The sequence below is a fragment of the Trematomus bernacchii genome, unplaced genomic scaffold (assembly GCF_902827165.1).
Source record: "Trematomus bernacchii unplaced genomic scaffold, fTreBer1.1, whole genome shotgun sequence".
NCBI classification, from domain to species: Eukaryota; Metazoa; Chordata; class Actinopteri; order Perciformes; family Nototheniidae; genus Trematomus; species Trematomus bernacchii.
Window position 1 is genome coordinate 92,182 of NW_022987728.1, and position 21,445 is coordinate 113,626.

The 21,445-nt window shown below is 40.4% G+C and overlaps 4 gene segments (V, D, J or C); 2 read left to right on the forward strand and 2 right to left on the reverse strand.

The window, feature by feature from the left end:
• Positions 1-1,592: 1,592 nt before the first annotated feature.
• On the reverse strand, positions 1,593-2,277 carry LOC117494624. The segment is given in 2 exon segments: positions 1,593-1,992; positions 2,100-2,277. Coding segments are annotated over 2 exon segments (414 nt in total).
• A 600-nt stretch (positions 2,278-2,877) lies between these two features.
• Positions 2,878-4,582, forward strand: LOC117494625 (the record flags this gene model as incomplete). The annotated part of the segment is given in 2 exon segments: positions 2,878-2,947; positions 4,107-4,582. Coding segments are annotated over 2 exon segments (402 nt in total), but the record flags the coding sequence as incomplete, so codon positions are not given.
• A 6,008-nt stretch (positions 4,583-10,590) lies between these two features.
• LOC117494657 lies at positions 10,591-11,281 on the reverse strand. The segment is given in 2 exon segments: positions 10,591-10,996; positions 11,104-11,281. Coding segments are annotated over 2 exon segments (420 nt in total).
• A 600-nt stretch (positions 11,282-11,881) lies between these two features.
• LOC117494658 lies at positions 11,882-13,592 on the forward strand (the record flags this gene model as incomplete). The annotated part of the segment is given in 2 exon segments: positions 11,882-11,951; positions 13,111-13,592. Coding segments are annotated over 2 exon segments (399 nt in total), but the record flags the coding sequence as incomplete, so codon positions are not given.
• Between the last annotated feature and the right edge of the window lie 7,853 nt (positions 13,593-21,445).

The following is a 21,445-nucleotide window of genomic DNA, read 5'->3' on the forward strand; positions in this document are numbered from 1 at the left end:
TTTGAATCTTTTGAATTTTGATACATGATATAATTACTGGTCTTTCAAATTTGAAGGAGGGTGAGCAAGCATCTTGAGGAACATTCATCATTAACTCCTCCAAAAAATATAGTTTATTCAATAATAAATGAATATGTGAATCATAACAGTGATTGACAGACAGCTGATAGGAATAATATTATTGTTAATATTATCATATTAATTCAGACACACATCGATGAGACAGTTAATTAATGTACTTATTGCAGCAGTCTGCATAGATTTGGTACCTCTGCTGGTCTAAGAGTGAAACAAACTCATTCAGTTATTGTTCAGTTAAAATTCATTAAATTATGTCTGCCACCTTATATATCTCTATTTAAGGCTTTACTGATGAGCCACAATAATGTCACCAAATGTTATTGAGTTAAAATATTAATATTGTGGCTTTCCAAGTTAACATTGATTGATATGACTGCAATTAAATCAGCATATACTTCTGCCAGGGGATGCCACCCCTCTAAATCTCCTGCCACCCTCTGGCCACACCATGAATATTTTTCTAGATCCGCCCCGGCATTTAAACATGTATTGTATACCTGTTGTGTTTATTTGATTATCTGTATTTACCCCCTCCTCCTGAAGGAAGGGACCCTCATTTACTGTATCTGTGGGTTTGACTACAGACAGAGTTCACTCAGTCACAGAGTGGGAGTGGGTAGGGTGTGGTTTGGAACTGGGCCTTTGGAAAGTATTTGTTGTGTGTGGAGGAAGGTGGAGGAAGAGGAGGAGGGGAGCCTGGCAGCTTGTCAGAGGGAATTTGGGAAGCATCCAGCTCTTCATGTGGGGTTTCCTCAATTTGACTGCGAGTGAGTCAATCATTGTTTTGGATCTTTGTGATCTCTTTGCAGGGCAGTGCTTACTTTAGATTAAATGTTTGCCTTTATGTCAATGACATTGGATTTACTCTGTTTACCGGGTTATTCAGCCGCTTTTCAAAGATTGTTTTTTGAGTTGGACAATTCCTGTGGACTTGAACATTTCTCCAGTTATTTTAGTTTGTGCTTGATTTTGAGTTATTTAAAAACAAATTGTATTGAAGTTTCCATTCAGATTCCTACGTGTGTTTTAGCACTCTACATGGCCAGACAGCCTCCTTTCTCTCTGATCTTCTGCAGGGCTGTATCACTAGGAGGTCAGGAACGTCTCATGATCAGGGCATGCTGGATTTACCTCACTGCAGACTTTAAAGTGAAGGTGATGTTTGATTTGAAGTCGGGACTTTTGATCTTTGGGAGTCACTCCAGTGAGACAGAAGTGAACACTGTTCAAAAAGAAGCTGAGGACCAATGAGTTTAGTGTGGCTTTTACAGATTTAGTATCGTACTATTGTGTGTATGAGTTCATTCTTTTAAGATATTATTAGAAATATTTCAGAAGTCTTTGCTTGAAAAAGAAAAAAGTTACACGCTCAATGGAGATGAAAGTGTGTGTGTGTGTGTGTGTGTGTGTGTGTGTGTGTGTGTGTGTGTGTGTGTGTGTGTGTGTGTGTGTGTGTGTGTGTGTGTGTGTGTGTGTGTGTGTGTGTGTGCTCAGTGAAGTGTATCAGTCTCTGCAGTAGCTTCCAGCTGCAGCAGTCAGTTCAGTTCCTGTTCAGTCTGACTGAGGGAGGTTTTTGTACGACGCTTTTTCACTGTGTGAACACCCACTGACTGTTGATGTGATGTCCACTCTTACAGTAGTAAACTGCTGCATCATCAGTCTGGACTCCACTGATGGTCAGAGTGAAGTCAGAGTTTGATCCACTGCCTGTAAAACGCTCTGAAATCCCTGATTCTCGAGTGCTAGTTTGCTTAATGAGCAGTTTAGGAGTTCCTCCATCTCTCTGTTGGTACCAGGCTAAATAGTTTGAATTAGCAATATTCTGACTGGTCGTACATGTGATGGAGACGGAGCGTCCCGGAGCAGAGCTCACTGCTCCAGACTGAGTCACTGTGACCTGGCCTCTGGACTCTGAGGATACAGAGACAAAGACATAAAGCAGCGTCATGGTTTTGTCCGCTTCATTTCAGAGGGACGGATGTTCACAGAGGAGAGGACTTTGATTCTCTGGACTTTACCTGTGAAGCAGCAGCAGAGGAGAGTCCAGATGAGGACGCAGATCAAAGTCATGTTCTTGATGAGGAGGATTCCTGTGGCTTCTGTTGTCATGAAGGACAGCTGTCAGTCATCCAGTGTTCAACTCTCAGGACTATAAAGTGTCCCAGAGCACTGGAGCATGGTGCTGCTGATGCAAAGTGTCTCTCTATGGAAATGCTCTGACTGACTCCAACAGGGACCTGGATTATTGATCACGAGGAAGAAGATGAAGAAGATGGACCTCCCCTGGGGGAACATTCAGTTTCCACTCTGTTTTCTTTACACACACACACCTTACAAGTACACAGGTGCACAGGAGCATGTGCCAGGGAGCACTTGGGGGTTCGGTGCCCTGCTCAAGGGCACTGCCGCCCGGAATGGGTCAGGGCTCACTTGCTCTTTCCAAAGAATATTTAAAACTGTCCTATAATTCACTCCCACTCGAATCAATGCTCTCTTTCTCCACAACAATCTAAAATAAAGCTTTATAAAATGACAATGATTTACATTTTGCCCGATTGATTAGAGAGTTTTTCTTAAGAAATAACGTCATTACATGTACTTCATTCAATATGAGTATTTTGCTTTTTAAATGTATAACAGCTCGTAAAAAAAGATTCAATACTTCTCCATAGTTTGTGAATCTGTTTCAAACATTGTAAGCAGTTATTATATAAAGTGGGTAAACCGTGGATGTGTTTGGTGAGTTTGTTTGTGTCAAAGTCAGAGAGCCGTGTCTCTCTACAGTGAGAGGTTTTTGTACGGCGGCTCAATGACTTTGTATCACTGTGGTACACGTTCGGTGGAGGAACCAGACTGGATGTTGGAAGTAAGTCAAATGTTAATTTATAAGAGCAATTTCTCTTTCGTTGTACTTTTTATTCAGCTTACTAGGAGAAATAGTTGCCTCTCCATGTTATTGTATACATACTTTTATAAATATGTTGAACTAAGAGGCTAACTTTACTCCAGCAAAAGACGTTTAAATGTTTTTATGAGAGTTAAACATTGAACAGAGAATAAATCATTATTTCCACCTGTAATGGTGAAGTAGCATCTTGAGGGCTGGTAGGTTTAGTTCAGTGAGTCAAAGTCAGAGAGCCGTGTCTCTCTACAGTGAGAGGTTTTTGTACGGCGGCTCAATGACTTTGTATCACTGTGGTGGACTTTTGGTGGAGGAACCAGACTGGATGTTGGAAGTAAGTTTCTGCACAAAAACTAAATATGATGTTTTAATTCTGTGTTAGAATGTTTGAGAGATAGATATATATTATTTGAATTGTAATGTTTAGATAGTATTAGTATTCATGTCTTTATTTCTCTTCATCATTGAGCCTAAGTCGGAGCAGCTTTTCCTGAAATGTCTTTATACATTCCCAACATGCTGTCATTTAAACAGCTTCAAATGTGAAATGATGAAACTGCTAATGTTTCATTCACTTATTCTTAACTTTTTCTCGATTCTCCCGTCTGTTTTCAAATAAATTACGAATACAGTTTTTAAATACGGTTGAACAGAGTAAAGATAACGATGGATATTTAAAAAATGTGTTGAATTCTTTCAGACATTATTTTAAAGTTTGTAAAACTGGGTAATTATTGAGATTCACATTAAGCACAATTGATTGTTTCATTTCCCGTATTTGTTCATTTATCCACTAAATAATTTAATGATGGTTTGTAGAGTTCAGGTTTTGGATGATTTAGACCACAACTATTTAAAATGCGTCCTAATGTTGTACTTTATTTCCAGTGTAGTGTGACATATTTCAGGTGGTTCTGTATGAAGTGTCTCCGTGCTGATTTGCATGAGAGGCTTCTTAAAGGGAAGTGAAACAATGTGTGAGTGAGAGACTGATGGAGCAGAACCAACATCTGACAGAAACTCCTTAAAGGAGAAACACTCTCACAGTAAAGGTGTCCCAGTGTCTGCTGGTTGATCGACAGCTGTGTGCTCCCTGTCCTCTAATCTGATTGGTGTCTCCTAGGTGATGTCCGTCCCACCCTGACGGTGCTGCCCCCCTCCACAGAAGAGCTGCAGCAGGGGAAGGCCACGCTCATGTGCCTGGCCAACAAGGGCTTCCCCTCAGACTGGAGTCTGGCCTGGAAGGTGGACGGCAGCAGCAGCAGCAGCAGCAGCTGGGAGGAGAGCAGGAGCCCCGGGGTGCTGGAGAAGGACGCCCACTACAGCTGGAGCAGCACCCTGAGGCTCTCTGCAGATCAGTGGAGGAAGGTGGGCTCTGTGACCTGTGAGGCCACCCAGGGCTCCCAGACTGCGCTCTCAGAGACACTGAGGAGAGACCAGTGTTCCCAGTCCTGAGCTGACTCACTGGGACTCTGCTTTCTCTCTCACACTGCTCTCAGTCTGCTCTCTGGCTCTCAGGACATGTTTCAACATCAACCTGTTTTTGCTTGTGTCGATGGTTTCAACATTTTAAAATAATAAAGACTAATGTGTGTATTATAAAAGTGACATGTCTTCTGATTACATTTCTGTGAGATATTATATATAAAAGTAACCTTATTCACATTCATTCACAAAAGTCCAAACATTACCAAGTCAATATTTCCCATATTACTTTTTAATGATCTTTGGGTTTGGTTATACTTCTGGAATCATTCTAGTTTTATCTTTGTTAATACAAATTGGTTCCAATAAATATAGTATGAACATCATGGTAAACCACAAAGCTCTCTCTTATCACTAATGTTTAAGTACATCCATGTGTGATTTTCATGTGTTGTTAAACTTGAATCTTACAACATATGAATTAAATATTCTACTTAAAAATATTTTCAGGACCAGAAATAAAAGCAGGGTGTCATCTGCTGAAGTCATATAACATCAATCTAAATTAAGATGACCTTAAATATTATTGAATGGACACAGTACAACTGCAGGATTATTAAATGAAAAGATTTTTTGCAGATTGAACTAAAACTGATATTATATGAAAACAAAGACTATTTATCACCTTAGCTGTGTCAATGCCACAAGGCGCATGACGTGTGTGTTTGTGCTCTGCTCAGCTCTGCTCTGTGTGTGTGTGTGTGTGTGTGTGTGTGTGTGTGTGTGTGTGTGTGTGTGTGTGTGTGTGTGTGTGTGTGTGTGTGTGTGTGTGTGTGTGTGTGTGTGTGTTCGGTGTGTTTGTGTATGTCTGACACCGGCATTTGTTTTCAAATGACCATGAACAGTAATTTACACACATCTGGCCAACTCCATAGGTATATGTGTGAGTTCCCAAATGAAATAAATGTGTGTAATCTTAATCTCGATGTAGTGCTCAGTGCTGTCGGAGTGCAGGGGAACACTGCGGTCAACTCAGCCGTCTCTCGCGTTTGCTTGGTCAAATCAGCAGCTCTTCATTTTTGAGTGCGTGATTAATAGCGCCTTTACGGTAATCGGCCGAGAAGCGGCACTGACGCAAGTACAAGAGTACAATAATGCATGTTTTTGTGCTATATTTGCGATACAAATATGTTTTACCATAAGTTCTTAATAAAACTGACACTGTTGGACTCAGTACTTGTTAGACTACTACCACAAATACAAAGTACTATTGCTAGTTTTTAAATCTCTAAATGGTTTAGGACCAAATTATATTAACAATCTCCTACATAATTACGAACCAGTGACGTGCGGTGAGGTTGATGGCTGGTCAGGCACTGACTCTTTCAGAGTCAGATTTACAAATATTATATTTTGACCTTAAAGGTGGGGTAGGTAAGTTTGAGAAACCGGCTCGAGATCGCTAGAATTTGAAAATACACAACCGGAGAAAATCTGCCACTTCCTTACAGAGCCCCTCCTCCAACACACACGAACGCGCACATGACCAATGAGGGCACGAGATAAGTTTGTGCACAGATGGAAGGCTGACAGGCAGGTAGGCCATCCAGTTATTTAACCGGGCCGGCTCAGATGATTGGTCGTGCTTTTTACAGTACTACGGCTTCCACAGATGACATTTTTTTATGGATTTTTAGTCAAAGCACTTCAGATATTCATTGCTATCGGGATGTTAAGAGCATTCCATGGAATATAACAAAAAGTGTATCTCGAGCCGGTTTCTCCTACCCTACCTTTAATCGAAATATTCGGTTATTTTCAAAAGCTTTTTTAGTCTGATGCTTTGATTCATTTTAAACAGACCGTTCAACAAAAGGATACCCAAAATCTAAATATTGGATTGTTCTTTCTTAGTAAGATCCCATGTTCATTACAATTGTGGTCTTACCTTGACTTGAAGATGAAGTCCATGCTATCCTTCTGGACAACAATCTCTATTACTTTTTTGTAAAAGTCCTCCTTATCTCCCTCTAGTTTCAAAACAAAAGTTTCGGTTGCGGTCGAATAGTCCATTTAGCTTAGGAACCTTCCTAACGGAGTGAAATGACCCGGAAGTCCCTCAGTGGCAGCCATGATAAGTGCCGTTAGAATTCTCTAAATGAAAGGAAAGGAGGTTTCAAACTTCCTTTATAACCTCCTTTAGCTTAGGAACCACTGGACCTCCCTAACCTAAAGGAGAGGAGAAAATGCTGCCCCACAATGCCTTGCGGCCGCGGCATTTGCCGTCACACAACAGTCGGCCGTTCACGGAAACAACCGATTATGAACGAGAAATGATATCATGAAAGTTACGGTGCTTATTAAGCATTTTAAAACGTATGTGGTAAGTTGCCAAAGTGCTTTGTTTTGAACGTTCATCAGTATTATAATCAAAAAGAGAAATATGAACGTTAGTTTTTACTGAAATGATCAAATAAAGTCAACATTTCACAGTCTTTACTGAGCTGTGTGGGGTTTGTTCAACTTTTAAAAGATGTTTGAATGGTGATATACACAGTGATAGATGTTAAGGACTAACGTTTATAATAAATACATTTGTATTGATTTTAAGATCTTTTCATACAATCATACGTATTGGGATCATTTGTATTAATGTGGACCGGAGGGAGAGGGTGACGAGCATAAGTTTCACTTTCCTTTTTTATTTCAATTCCAACTTTGGTCATGAAGAATATGTTTCTCTGTTGTCCCCGTTCATAAAGCATAACAGCATCAGAGCACGGTGCAGAGTGTCTAGATGAGTTTACAGTAGTCCCGCGTTCTTATTAAACATCCATGTTGTAGTCCGCTGTATAGAAAACTGTAGTTTCCATAGTTTCCCCACAGCAGCAGACGCACATTTATGACCTCTGCCGGCGCATCATAAACACGTCGGATAGTGAAAGTGCAGTCGGATTCTCTAAAGTACCGCAGTCTCTTCTCCTAAGTCCTTTTGAATTCTCCTATCCACTATCCCTTAACCCCGTGACGTTTCACTCAGAGGTCAAGGAATAGACGATAGGGTTAGAACTTAGGAGCTGATTTTTGGACTATTCGACCGCAACCCTAGTTTGTTGTTTGCGTCTACCGTCTCTGTGTAGAATAACAGTAGCAACAAGAACCTGTGGGCTCACGTGCGCCCCCTTCAGTGCGGCAGAGGTTATGGCTGCCTCCCCTGGTGCTTTTTTCATTGCCGTTGTATGATGAGACCAGCGGGCCTAAATATCATATATACGTGAAATAAGTTATTTAGAGACTATGGATGGCGAGGATAAATGTAATAAAGGGATCTACAAACATTACATTGGTGACCTACAGTGAGATGGTAACAGGCATGCGCTTAGGGCCCGCTTTCCAGCCAGTTTCTGTGGGGTGACGCATTCTGAGGTGAGGCAGATCTCATCTGTGCCTCACCTCACCCCACAGTAAGCAAATGAGCCTGGCTTGAGCGCGCTCACAAAATAAGTGCCCGCGCTCCAGTCAGTTACTGTGGGCTTACGTGAGGCAGAGCTCGTCCTGGGCTTACGTGAGGCAGAGCTCGTCCCGGGCTTACGTGAGGCAGAGCTCGTCCCGGGCTTACGTGAGGCAGAGCTCGTCCCGGGCTTACGTGAGGCAGAGCTCGTCCCTGCCTCACTCCTCATCGCTCCCATGTAGTTGTAGCGGAGCTCGGCCAATTTGCTGATTTTGACTATAAAAAGCGATTGGAATCAAACAGAAATCACACTTACAACACAGATCAGTGGAGACATTTTATTATTATTACTATTTAGTTTTTCTTTAGTTGTTTTTCTGTTACATTAGAGTATGACAGGGGCTCTGCCTCCCCTGCCTCCTCTGACTGCATGTCGCAATACGAACCATCCAGGTGTCTCAGGTCCTCTGGGTCGGGTCTGCTCTCGGTTCCGAGGGTAAGAACAAAACATGGAAAAGCAGCGTTTAGCTATTATGCCCCGACAATCTGGAACAAACTACCCGAATCGTGCACGTCTGCAGAAACTCTTACTATTTTCAAATCCAGACTGAAAACATATCTTTTTGCCGCTGCTTTTAATTGAGCTGTTCATACTCGCTCTGCAGTATGCCATTTAAACAGGGGCGGATCTACCGGGGTGGCAAGGCTATTTTTTTTGATTGGCGGTGATTTCATTTGAACGGGGGGACGGCGCAAAACGAGAAGCATTCGGACCCAAGTAGACGGAAGGAATGAGGTGCGGTCTACAATGACAGAGAAGAGACTGTCAAGTGTGGCTGTACTCAGCATTGAATCAAAACGCAATAAAGCTTTGGATCTTAATCAGTGTGTGAGGCGTTTTGCTGAACAACATGGTAATCGCTGCATTCAACTGTTATAGGCATGCCAACTTGATGCTCTGCTCACGGATGACTCGATGAGCATACAAAACTGTTAAGATGTTGACCTTGTGTGTATATATGTTTTTTCTTTGTGGGGGTCTGCCCCGAAAAAACAGTTTTAAGTCCTGAGAAAGTAAAATAAGACGTAAAACTTCACTGCCCAGCCAAAAAAAAGTAACCACTTTGATTTAACTAGGCCAGTAGGTAAGGACTTTCCACTGGATAATAACTGCAGCGAGCGATGTATATGTTTTAGCTGAATACACGTGTTTTAACCCTAGCTGATGCAGTTAGTCACTTCTTTAATGTTTGTTCTTTATGATGTAAAGTCAAGGTTGTAACTGTTTGCAGTAAAGTCGTGGGGCGCTGAACTGTTCCTTTGAATCTTTTGAATTTTGATAGATGATATAATTACTTGTCTTTCAAATTTGAAGGAGGGTGAGCAAGCATCTTGAGGAACATTCATCAATAACTCCTCCAAAATATATAGTTTATTCAATAATAAATGAATATGTGAATCATAACAGTGATTGACAGCTGATAGGAATAATATGATTGTTAATATTATCATATTAATTCAGACACACACCGATGAGACAGTTAATTAATGTACTTATTGCAGCAGTCTGCATAGATTTGGTACCTCTGCTGGTCTAAGAGTGAAACAAACTCATTCAGTTATTGTTCAGTTAAAATTCATTAAATTATGTCTGCCACCTTATATATCTCTATTTAAGGCTTTACTGATGAGCCACAATAATGTCACCAACTGTTATTGAGTTAAAATATAAATATTGTGGCTTTCCAAGTTAACATTGATTGATATGACTGCGATTAAATCAGCATATACTTCTGCCAGGGGATGCCACCCCTCTAAATCTCCTGCCACCCTCTGGCCACACCATGAATATTTTTCTAGATCCGCCCCGGCATTTAAACATGTATTGTATACCTGTTGTGTTTATTTGATTATCTGTATTTACCCCCTCCTCCTGAAGGAAGGGACCCTCATTTACTGTATCTGTGGGTTTGACTACAGACAGAGTTCACTCAGTCACAGAGTGGGAGTGGGTAGGGTGTGGTTTGGAACTGGGCCTTTGGAAAGTATTTGTTGTGTGTGGAGGAAGGTGGAGGAAGAGGAGGCGAGCCTGGGAGCTTGTCAGAGGGAATTTGGGAAGCATCCAGCTCTTCATGTGGGGTTTCCTCAATTTGATTTCAATGAAATTGGATTTACTCTGTTTACCGGGTTATTCAGCCGCTTTTCAAAGATTGTTTTTTGAGTTGGACAATTCCTGTGGACTTGAACATTTCTCCAGTTATTTTAGTTTGTGCTTGATTTTGAGTTATTTCAAAACAAATTGTATTGAAGTTTCCATTCAGATTCCTACGTGTGTTTTAGCACTCTACATGGCCAGACAGCCTCCTTTCTCTCTGATCTTCTGCAGGGCTGTATCACTAGGAGGTCAGGAACGTCTCATGATCAGGGCATGCTGGATTTACCTCATTGCAGACTTTAAAGTGAAGGTGATGTTTGATTTGAAGTCGGGACTTTTGATCTTTGGGAGTCACTCCAGTGAGAAAGAAGTGAACACTGTTCAAAAAGAAGCTGAGGACCAATGAGTTTAGTGTGGCTTTTACAGATTTACTATTTTACTATTGTGTGTATGAGTTCATTCTTTTAAGATATTATTAGAAATATTTCAGAAGTCTTTGCTTGAAAAAGAAAAAAGTTACACGCTTAATGGAGATGAAAGTGTGTGTGTGTGTGCTCAGTGAAGTGTATCAGTCTCTGCAGTAGCTTCCAGCTGCAGCAGTCAGTTCAGTTCCTGTTCAGTCTGACTGAGGGAGGTTTTTGTACGACGCTTTTTCACTGTGTGAACACCCACTGTCTGTTGATGACATGGAAACTCTGACAGTAGTAAACTGCTGCATCATCAGTCTGGACTCCACTGATGGTCAGAGTGAAGTCAGAGTTTGATCCACTGCCTGTAAAACGGTCTGAAATCCCCGATTCTCGAGTGCTAGCACGGTTTATGAGCAGTTTAGGAGTTCCTCCATCTCTCTGTTGGTACCAGGCTAAATAGTGGTAAGTGGACACATAAACATTCTGACTGGTCGTACATGTGATGGAGACGGAGCGTCCCGGAGCAGAGCTCACTGCTCCAGACTGAGTCACTGTGACCTGGCCTCTGGACTCTGAGGATACAGAGACAAAGACATAAAGCAGCGTCATGGTTTTGTCCGCTTCATTTCAGAGGGACGGATGTTCACAGAGGAGAGGACTTTGATTCTCTGGACTTTACCTGTGAAGCAGCAGCAGAGGAGAGTCCAGATGAGGACGCAGATCAAAGTCATGTTCTTGATGAGGAGGATTCCTGTGGCTTCTGTTGTCATGAAGGACAGCTGTCAGTCATCCAGTGTTCAACTCTCAGGACTATAAAGTGTCCCAGAGCACTGGAGCATGGTGCTGCTGATGCAAAGTGTCTCTCTATGGAAATGCTCTGACTGACTCCAACAGGGACCTGGATTATTGATCACCAAGAAGAAGATGAAGAAGATGGACCTCCCCTGGGGGAACATTCAGTTTCCACTCTGTTTTCTTTATACACACACACCTTACAAGTACATAGGTGCACAGGAGCATGTGCCAGGGAGCACTTGGGGGTTCGGTGCTCTGCTCAAGGGCACTGCCGCCCGGAATGGGTCAGGGCTCACTTGCTCTTTCCAAAGAGTATTTAAAACTGTCCTACAATTCACTCCCACTCGAATCAATGCTCTCTTCCTCCACAACTATCTAAAATAAAGCTTTATAAAATGACAATGATTTACATTTTGCCCGATTGATTAGAGAGTTCTTCTTAAGAAATAACGTCATTACATGTACTTCATTCAATATGAGTATTTTGCTTTTTAAATGTATAACAGCTCATAAAAAAAGATTCAATACTTCTCCATCGTTTGTGAATCTGTTTCAAACATTGTAAGCAGTTATTATATAAAGTGGGTAAACCGTGGATGTGTTTGGTGAGTTTGTTTGTGTCAAAGTCAGAGAGCCGTGTCTCTCTACAGTGAGAGGTTTTTGTACGGCGGCTCAATGACTTTGTATCACTGTGGTACACGTTCGGTGGAGGAACCAGACTGGATGTTGGAAGTAAGTCAAATGTTAATTTATAAGAGCAATTTCTCTTTCGTTGTACTTTTTATTCAGCTTACTAGGAGAAATAGTTGCCTCTCCATGTTATTCTATACATACTTTTATAAATATGTTGAACTAAGAGGCTAACTTTACTCCAGCAAAAGACGTTTAAATGTTTTTATGAGAGTTAAACATTGAACAGAGAATAAATCATTATTTCCACCTGTAATGGTGAAGTAGCATCTTGAGGGCTGGTAGGTTTAGTTCAGTGAGTCAAAGTCAGAGAGCCGTGTCTCTCTACAGTGAGAGGTTTTTGTACGGCGGCTCAATGACTTTGTATCACTGTGGTGGACTTTTGGTGGAGGAACCAGACTGGATGTTGGAAGTAAGTTTCTGCACAAAAACTAAATATGATGTTTTAATTCTGTGTTAGAATGTTTGAGAGATAGATATATATTATTTTAATTGTAATGTTTAGATAGTATTAGTATTCATGTCTTTATTTCTCTTCATCATTGAGCCTAAGTCGGAGCAGCTTTTCCTGAAATGTCTTTATACATTCCCAACATGCTGTCATTTAAACAGCTTCAAATGTGAAATGATGAAACTGCTAATGTTTCATTCACTTATTCTTAACTTTTTCTCGATTCTCCCGTCTGTTTTCAAATAAATTACGAATACAGTTTTTAAATACGGTTGAACAGAGTAAAGATAACGATGGATATTTAAAAAATGTGTTGAATTCTTTCAGACATTATTTTAAAGTTTGTAAAACTGGGTAATTATTGAGATTCACATTAAACACAATTGATTGTTTCATTTCCCGTATTTGTTCATTTATCCACTAAATAATTTAATGATGGTTTGTAGAGTTCAGGTTTTGGATGATTTAGACCACAACTATTTAAAATGTGTCCTAATGTTGTACTTTATTTCCAGTGTAGTGTGACATATTTCAGGTGGTTCTGTATGAAGTGTCTCCGTGCTGATTTGCATGAGAGGCTTCTTAAAGGGAAGTGAAACAATGTGTGAGTGAGAGACTGATGGAGCAGAACCAACATCTGACAGAAACTCCTTAAAGGAGAAACACTCTCACAGTAAAGGTGTCCCAGTGTCTGCTGGTTGATCGACAACTGTGTGCTCCCTGTCCTCTAATCTGATTGGTGTCTCCTAGGTGATGTCCGTCCCACCCTGACGGTGCTGCCCCCCTCCACAGAAGAGCTGCAGCAGGGGAAGGCCACCCTCATGTGCCTGGCCAACAAGGGCTTCCCCTCAGACTGGAGACTGGCCTGGAAGGTGGACGGCAGCAGCAGCAGCAGCAGCTGGGAGGAGAGCAGGAGCCCCGGGGTGCTGGAGAAGGACGCCCACTACAGCTGGAGCAGCACCCTGAGGCTCTCTGCAGATCAGTGGAGGAAGGTGGGCTCTGTGACCTGTGAGGCCACCCAGGGCTCCCAGACTGCGCTCTCAGAGACACTGAGGAGAGACCAGTGTTCCCAGTCCTGAGCTGACTCACTGGGACTCTGCTTTCTCTCTCACACTGCTCTCAGTCTGCTCTCTGGCTCTCAGGACATGTTTCAACATCAACCTGTTTCTGCTTGTGTCGATGGTTTCAACATTTAAAAATAATAAAGATTAATGTGTGTATTATAAAAGTGACATGTCTTCTGATTACATTTCTGTGAGATATTATATATAAAAGTAACCTTATTCACATTCATTCACAAAAGTCAAAACATTACCAAGTCAATATTTCCCATATTACTTTTTAATGATCTTTGGGTTTGGTTATACTTCTGGAATCATTCTTTATTTATTTTTTATTTTTACCATAAGTTCTTAATAAAATTGGTAATGTTGGACTCAGTACTTGTTAAACTACTACCACAAATACAATGAACTACTTTTACTTTGTACTTTTTGAGTAATACTCTGTCAAACTCCCCTCCAGAGAACAATCATTCATGTATTTTGCTATATTTGTTGAGGGATAAAATGATTTGTTACCATAAGTTCTACATGAAATTGATATTGTTGGACTCAGTACTACTTGGCACAAGTACAATCAAGTATTTTTACTCTGTACTTTTTGAATAATACTTGGTTAAACTCCTGTCCTGAGTACAATAATTCATAGTTCATATGCACCATGTCTCTACGCTGATTAACACACCTGTTCCAGTTAATCAGTGCCCATGCAGGCGCATTCACATCACACTATTACCCAAAAAGTACACATTAAAAGTACTTCATTTTATTGTTGGTAGCAGTCAAACTAGGACTGAGTCAAACAGTGTCAGTTTTATTAAGAACTTATGGTACAAATTATTTGTAACGCAAATAAAGCAGAAAAAGCATGCATTATTTTACTCTTGTAGCCTACTACTATCGTCAGTGCCGCTTCTCGGGCGCGATTAATTGAGCTGCTGATTTGACAAAGCAAACGTGAGAGACGGCTGAGTTGACCGCAGTACCGGAACGGACGACATTATCTTAATATCTTCTGAAAATAAATGCGAGTGACACACACACACACACACACACACACACACACGCCCTGGTGACCGGACATCTTCTTCATAAAACGAATAATAAGGCGTAATAATCGGGCCGTTCGGTGTAGGTGTGTGTGTCCCACTCATGCAGAAACCATCCGCTCACCTTCTCTGCGTCTCACAAAGACACGGAGAACATCTCAAATTTGGACCAAAGTAGAGATTTCCACTGGTCTACATTACATGTCATTTGTTAGACGCTTTTATCCAAAGCAACTTACATACATTCAGTACTGTGGACAATCCCCACAGGAGCAATTTGGGGTGAAGTGTCTTGCCCAAGGACACAACGACATGCTGACTGCAGTGGGACTCGAACTTGCTATCCCCTGATTTGAAGTCCATCATACAATCCACTGAGCCACTGCCCCCAATTAAATTCAAAACCATTCCAGGTGACGACCTCATGAAGCTGACTGAGAGAAGCCAAGAGTGTGCAAAGCTGTCATCAAGGCAAAAGGGGGCTACTTTGAAGAATCTAAAATATGAATCATATTCTGGATTTTTTAACACTTTCCCATTCCACGTGTTCTTTGATAGTTTTGATGTCTTCAGTATTAATCTACAAAGTAGAAACATTTTTAAATAAACAAAAACCATTGAATGAGAAGGTGTGTCCAAACTTTTGACCGGTACTGTATATTTTACAGTGACAAATTGGTTTAACAAGTGAAGTAAGAAGATATGATTCTACACTGTATTGAAGTAAACATGTATTGTTTGAACTGTTTTATGTAATCACAACGGTTTGGGTAATTATATATAGAATAGGAATGTTATTCTCACTTTCAAACTCACTGACTCAGAGATTCTGTGTTTCATACACCAACCTGGCCTGGGCTCACCCCTGAAAGCAGATGTCGTCATTAAGGTCGTTAAAGACAACATTACATTGCTTCTTATCATCCCTAAGAACAGATGTTGTTTTCAAGTCGTTAAAGACACATCGTTAAATAGGTGAGGAAAAGTTTAAATGTCTGAAAAGGGATACTTTAGGTGAAAATATCCCCTGGGAGAGGAATGTAGAGTAAGATAAGGTAAAGATAAACATTGACTTTTGACCTGGTGTTGTTTGGGATCTCACTCTGTTCGAAACTCTGATTGAACCCGGCCAGAAGCGAATCCAGCCAATCAGGACACTTGGGGGAGGTGGTCAGCTTAAACAGCTCCTCCCCAGGGGTTCTCTAATTCGCTTGGGAGAAAAGTGGGAAGGAAGAATCGACAAATCTCCGCCCCAAAGACAGATAGAAATACTGATGTTTGTGTGTGTAAAAATGCTTTTGGGTTTGGTGAGTTTGTTGGTCCTGATATCTGTGTCCGCATCGCATCACAAACTTGAAGTCCAATTTCTTCTCGTTTGATGAGTTTGTCTGGTCCTGACGCTTTTATCCGCATCGCATCACAAATCTAAAAGTCCGGAGTACTCGAGTACTCTGTATAACTTGTATATGTGTTTGGTTTCCTACTAGAAGTAAACTCAGATAATTTGTTATAACTTTGATTCCGGTGTTTTCAATTCCTTTCTTAATTTAATAGAGATCCAGCCTCATCCAACGAACGGCGCGTAGCAGAGGTATTCTACTCCAACACAAGTCAGCCAGGTCAACCCTTGTTCTACTAAAATATAACATCATGTAATGTTTGTTGCATTTTAGGAGCATTTTCATGTTTATGTCATGAAACAACAAGATAAAAAATATTTTATTAAAAAGTGTTTAACCTTTAGTGCTTCTCTTCACACAGATACCTGTCCAAAGTCATCGTCCTGAACTGAATACCAAAGTACCTCTGAAAGACATCCTGACTCCATCTGCTGGTGAATAAATGACATAGCAGCATTTCCTGCTGTTGATAATTCATCCTGTGACAGAGGTGAGAGAACCTTCCAGAACCTTCAGTGGGATCACACGGTCTTCATCAGTTGGGAAGATATAGATGCTAATAATGGAGATGGATCAGTTTACACTTTCATGACTTTGTTGTCTTAAAGATGAGTGAAAATTGTGGAAATCTCTTGAAAAAAGGGTAAATTGACTTTGAGTTCAAGCGTTTTTGTCCTAAGTCGACAATTAACCTTTAATGTAGGGCTGTGCAATTAATCGTATTTTAATCGCAATTACGATTTTGGCCTGCCACAATTACGAAAACAACATAATCGAAAAAAACAATTATTTAGCTTTGCTAGGTTGTGACCTGTAACATATTTGATCTAATTAATTTTGGTCTCATTTATTTGTATTCATCATATTTATATATGTTTAGTAGCATGGGGAAGTGCGCTCCAAAATATTTGTTGATCTTGTTTATTGGTATTTATTATTTTGATATTATTTATTTAAATGTATCATTTATTTAATTTATTTTTGTATTGGTTTTTCAGTTGAATTATACGTTCAGGGTAATCAACAGTTAAAAAGATACTGTTCAAATTATTATTTGTATTTGTTTTAAAGTTCAATAAATGTATTTTTTCAAAGTCAATGAATAATCGTATTTAATAATCGTGATGTCAATTATTGACCCAAATAATCGTGATCATGATTTTTGCCATAATCGCACAGCCCTACTTTAATGTGTAATCACTTGATATCCGTTTAACTTAATCATACAAAAGTTTAATCATTTACCCCCAAACATTTAAATAAACTCAATTTTTTCATACAATTATTTTGTATTGGTTGTTTTTAAAATGTCAAAATGATGAAACCACTTCTCTAAACTGAAGCTGTTATTGAATAAGGCCAGAACATCAGTGTAATCACAGGAAATATTAAAGGGGCCCTATCATGCAAAATGTACTTTTTTATGTCTTTTATACATAACTATGTGTCCCCGGTGTGTCAGGGAACTCACGCAGCGTCAGAAAATACAACCCTCTCTCTTTTCCTCCGTACCCAAATCTCTAAAAACGGGGGAACAACGGAGCTGATCCAGATTTGCGTCCAATATGACGTAATATCTGAAATGTGGACCCAAGGCCCTATCAGAAACGTTGCTATCAGAAACAATGCCCGACTGTTTTGGACGTAATATGGTCGGTGTTTACATTAGCATCGCTAACACTCAGAGCTAACCTGTACTGGAGAGCATGTGTGTGAAGAAGCAGGAAATAAAAAGGAACTCACCTTGTGGTATAACCGGCAAGAGAGAAAGCCTTTGAGCTCCATACTGTTTCAGAAACAATCCTTGATATGGCGTTTCATCACGGCAGTATCTGCCGGTAGAATCTCCCGCATGAGCTCAGCTTTAAAGCTTTATAACCCAAATCAGCACTTATGAAACAGGAAGTGAAATAGAGGGATATGAGGCATGGCTAGAATGGGTGATCTGTTTGGTATTTTGAGCAAAACACTTCATAGACATGTTTTTTATATATTTTTATATATCTGAGACCTATGCTATTGCCTACAAATAGCATGATAGGTGCACTTTAAAAACTTTAGTTTGCAGAAGGGTTAAGGCATCCAGCAGGTGGCACTACATGTGCACAGATTCTGATTATAGTGTCATTCTAACTTCAAGGATTAAGGTGAGTGCCATTGTTTTACTTTCTATCAGATGTGAAAACCTGTATCAACAAACACTGTCAGAGAGATAGATTGTAACGGGTTTGACCTTATTTTAATGAATGGGGTGCCATTCAGAAACAAGTCTGACAAATAATAATCAAAAAAGGAACAAAAACTTTACTATGTTATTTAACTGTTGTTTAGAAAACATAATTGTTGCTGTTCTCTTATCTTCTCTTTGCTACCGCCTTGATTCAGTTATCTTGCAAGGAAGGCCTTTAAAAAAAAAAAGAAAACAGAAGCTGGGCAACTTCCCACTCTTATTTATTCTCTGGAGAAATGTGTCAGATTGAAAAGTAGCTTGACGCTGGAGATCATGTCCCTTTCAACTTGAATCCCCTAACAAAGTTGAGACAGATAATAAATGGTAACTCAAGGCTAGGAAAAGATAAACTGAGTGTTATGGCTCGATAGTAGCTTCTTTTTTTAACACATTGCCTCTTTAAAACAACTTTGGTTTTCTCTCTCACTGTGACATATGTACATGTTGGAATATTGAGTTAGGATTTCATGTGGGGCTTAGCCAGAGGTGGACTGGCCTTGCAACCCAGTCTCACGGCATTTCGTGTTATTAGTCACGAAATTAATTTAATCTATTGATTCGTGTTCACCAACACGATTTTCACATTTTTGTCGTGTCACACAGAACGATTTTAAATGCAATGTATTTCTATTGGTAGTATGTTTCGTGCCTGCAACACGTCTTTTTGTCCGGTCGGGTCTTGGAAGACCAGAAGCTGTGTGGTTCATAAAAACATGTTCTTACTCAATATCTTACCCTAAGCCTAACCCTATCCCTTTTATGTTAAATTGTATAATGTCTGATTTTTTGTGCCGTCAGTGAGGAAAAGAAATGGCTCAGAGCCTCAGAATACTGACATCTGTATTTTTTGTCATCTTTTCTTTCTAATTTGTTATTATTTGGTGCAGGCACGAAACATACTACCAATATAAATACATTGCTTCTAAAATCGTTCTGTGTCAGAATACTTAAATCTGTATTTTTTTAAATGTCTTTTTCCTTCTAATTTGTTATTATTTACATTGCTTTTAAAATCGTTCTGTGTGACACGAAAAAAATGGCGAAATCGTGTTGGTGAACACGAATCAATAGATTAATTTCGTGACTATAACACGAAATGCCGTGAGACTGTGTTGGGACATCGGGACGTTGGGCCGGTACTGAAGTGGGCCGGTCGGACGATGTGGGCCGGTTGGATAAATCAGTAGCACCCCCCCGTCGACAATTTACTAGCGGTATTTACTTGCAGTACCGAGGTGGGCCGGCGGTACCGAAGTGGGCCGGTCGAGAGTCCCGGGCTGATTTGTAGTCCCAGTCCGCCCCTCGGTTTAGCCATGTTTTCTGTTAATCTCTTGTTCCTCCATGAAGAAGGTTTGTGTCAATTACAGTAACAACATAAGTGATTTTTTACTATCAAGCCCAAATTTGATGTAATGATACCAGTTTTACCATTAACCGTTTCACCATGTTAGTTTAGCATGTTAGCTAATCGGACTGAGCTAGCTTGTGAGTTAGCCAGCTAGCACCAAAGACAAAGTTCTCTGGGTAGTTTGTGATAAATCCTAAAAGTGGCCTAATTAACATGTTGACTGGATGGTGGTGCAAGAGGAAGAGTAGGGTGTCTGTGAGTATATTAAAGAATAGGAAGAATTTGGTCGGCAATAATTGAATACATACATTTTAAATCATTGAAAAAAAGCTTCTACTGATAAAGGATGCAAGATAAAAACTTCTCAGGAAATAATAAGGTAAGACATTAGGTTTCTTTAAGAACAAAACAGCTTCTAATGAGAAAGAAATCAGTCAGAGAAGTGAATATAAATCATGAGAGTTCAAAGTTTACTGAAGTTAAACAAAGACACAAATACATGACCTGGATTATGTGAAAAAAGCAAACAGACATGAATAAACACAGACAGGAGGCCTGAAGATATTGACTTCTGACACTGATCATACTCACACATAAATATCATTATGTAAAACATGAGCCAGCTTTTTAGCTATTATTTATTTAGTCAACAATCGAGCTTGTATAGTAAATGATGTGAAAAATCCATGAAGTTTTGCAGTTTTTAGCTAGAGTTACTTTACCATCGTAGAAAATATGTTTTAACAATGTGACATTATTTTTGAGATACTTAATTGTCCGACCTACAGTGTGTACTTTCCTCTGTAGCTTGTATTAGACATCGTTTTTAATGGGTGCTAATCGCTAACAAGCTAACCGTTAGCTTACACAGAAGCTAATTCTGAGCTTGCTAACGTGTAGCCTATGGAGTACAGTTCATTAAATAGCTAGCTTAATCTAACAATAAAAGTATTGTGTCTTCTGTTTGTAGCAGTTTATGATTATGTTAATGTAAAGGCAGTAATGTAATGTGTTCAAGTCCCTTTTAACCATAGTAACACAGACTGGTGCTTTTGCAGAGGGTGTGTGTGTGCCATAGACTGACTGTATATGTGTGTGCATGCTTAAAGGTCCCATGTCATGCTTTTCTGGTTATTACCCGTCCCCTTGTGTGTTATGTAGGTTTTTCTGCATGTAAACGGTCTGCAAAGTCACAAACCCTCAAAGTACAACCTGTAGCGAGTAAAACTCTAACACAGAAAAGACCTGTCTATGCTGCCCCAGAACGCCTCAAGATTTTTCTTTTTCCAATGTTTTCTTCCTGGGTAACGTGACGTGCCCTTACCCAAATGGACCAATCCGTGGAGCTCCTCACACACACACACTCTTTTAGCGGCGAACATGTGACGCTCTGGGGGGGATGCGGGTGCTAGTGGAGCCTCGCAGATGGGGCTGCAGCCCCCTCAGCACCCCCCTTCCCGCGTCCATTCGCGATGTGTCGCTGTCTCGCAGCAAGCAGGAAACCACACCAGTAAGCCAGCTCACACTGTCAGCTCCTCGCAGCAGCGAGCTGACCAATCAGAGCACACTGGGCTCACAGGGAGGGGGGGGGGCAGGAGCTCCAACAAGCCGTTTAGGACAGAGAGTGAATACACATACTATACAGAGATGCTGCATGAGAAACCAATGTGAGTTTGGAAAAAAATGTAAAATCAATTCTAGTAGACCTCAACAATAGAATTATGATCAATAGAAATGGTCATGATATGGGACCTTTAACAGCACGTGCACCACATGGTATTGATGGCAAACATCCCTTATCATTCTTCATCCAGCCGGCATTGTCTGCATGTTTGAACTGTGTCTGCAGCTACAGACAGACTAGTTGTATCTTGCAGCCAGCAATGATTTAAGAAAGTAAATGAGTAGAGCTTCAAAATACACATGATACTGACACCTGGGATTTTCCTGTAGCAACATATCTGCTGTGAAAAAGGTATTTTTCTTTTGAGGATTTG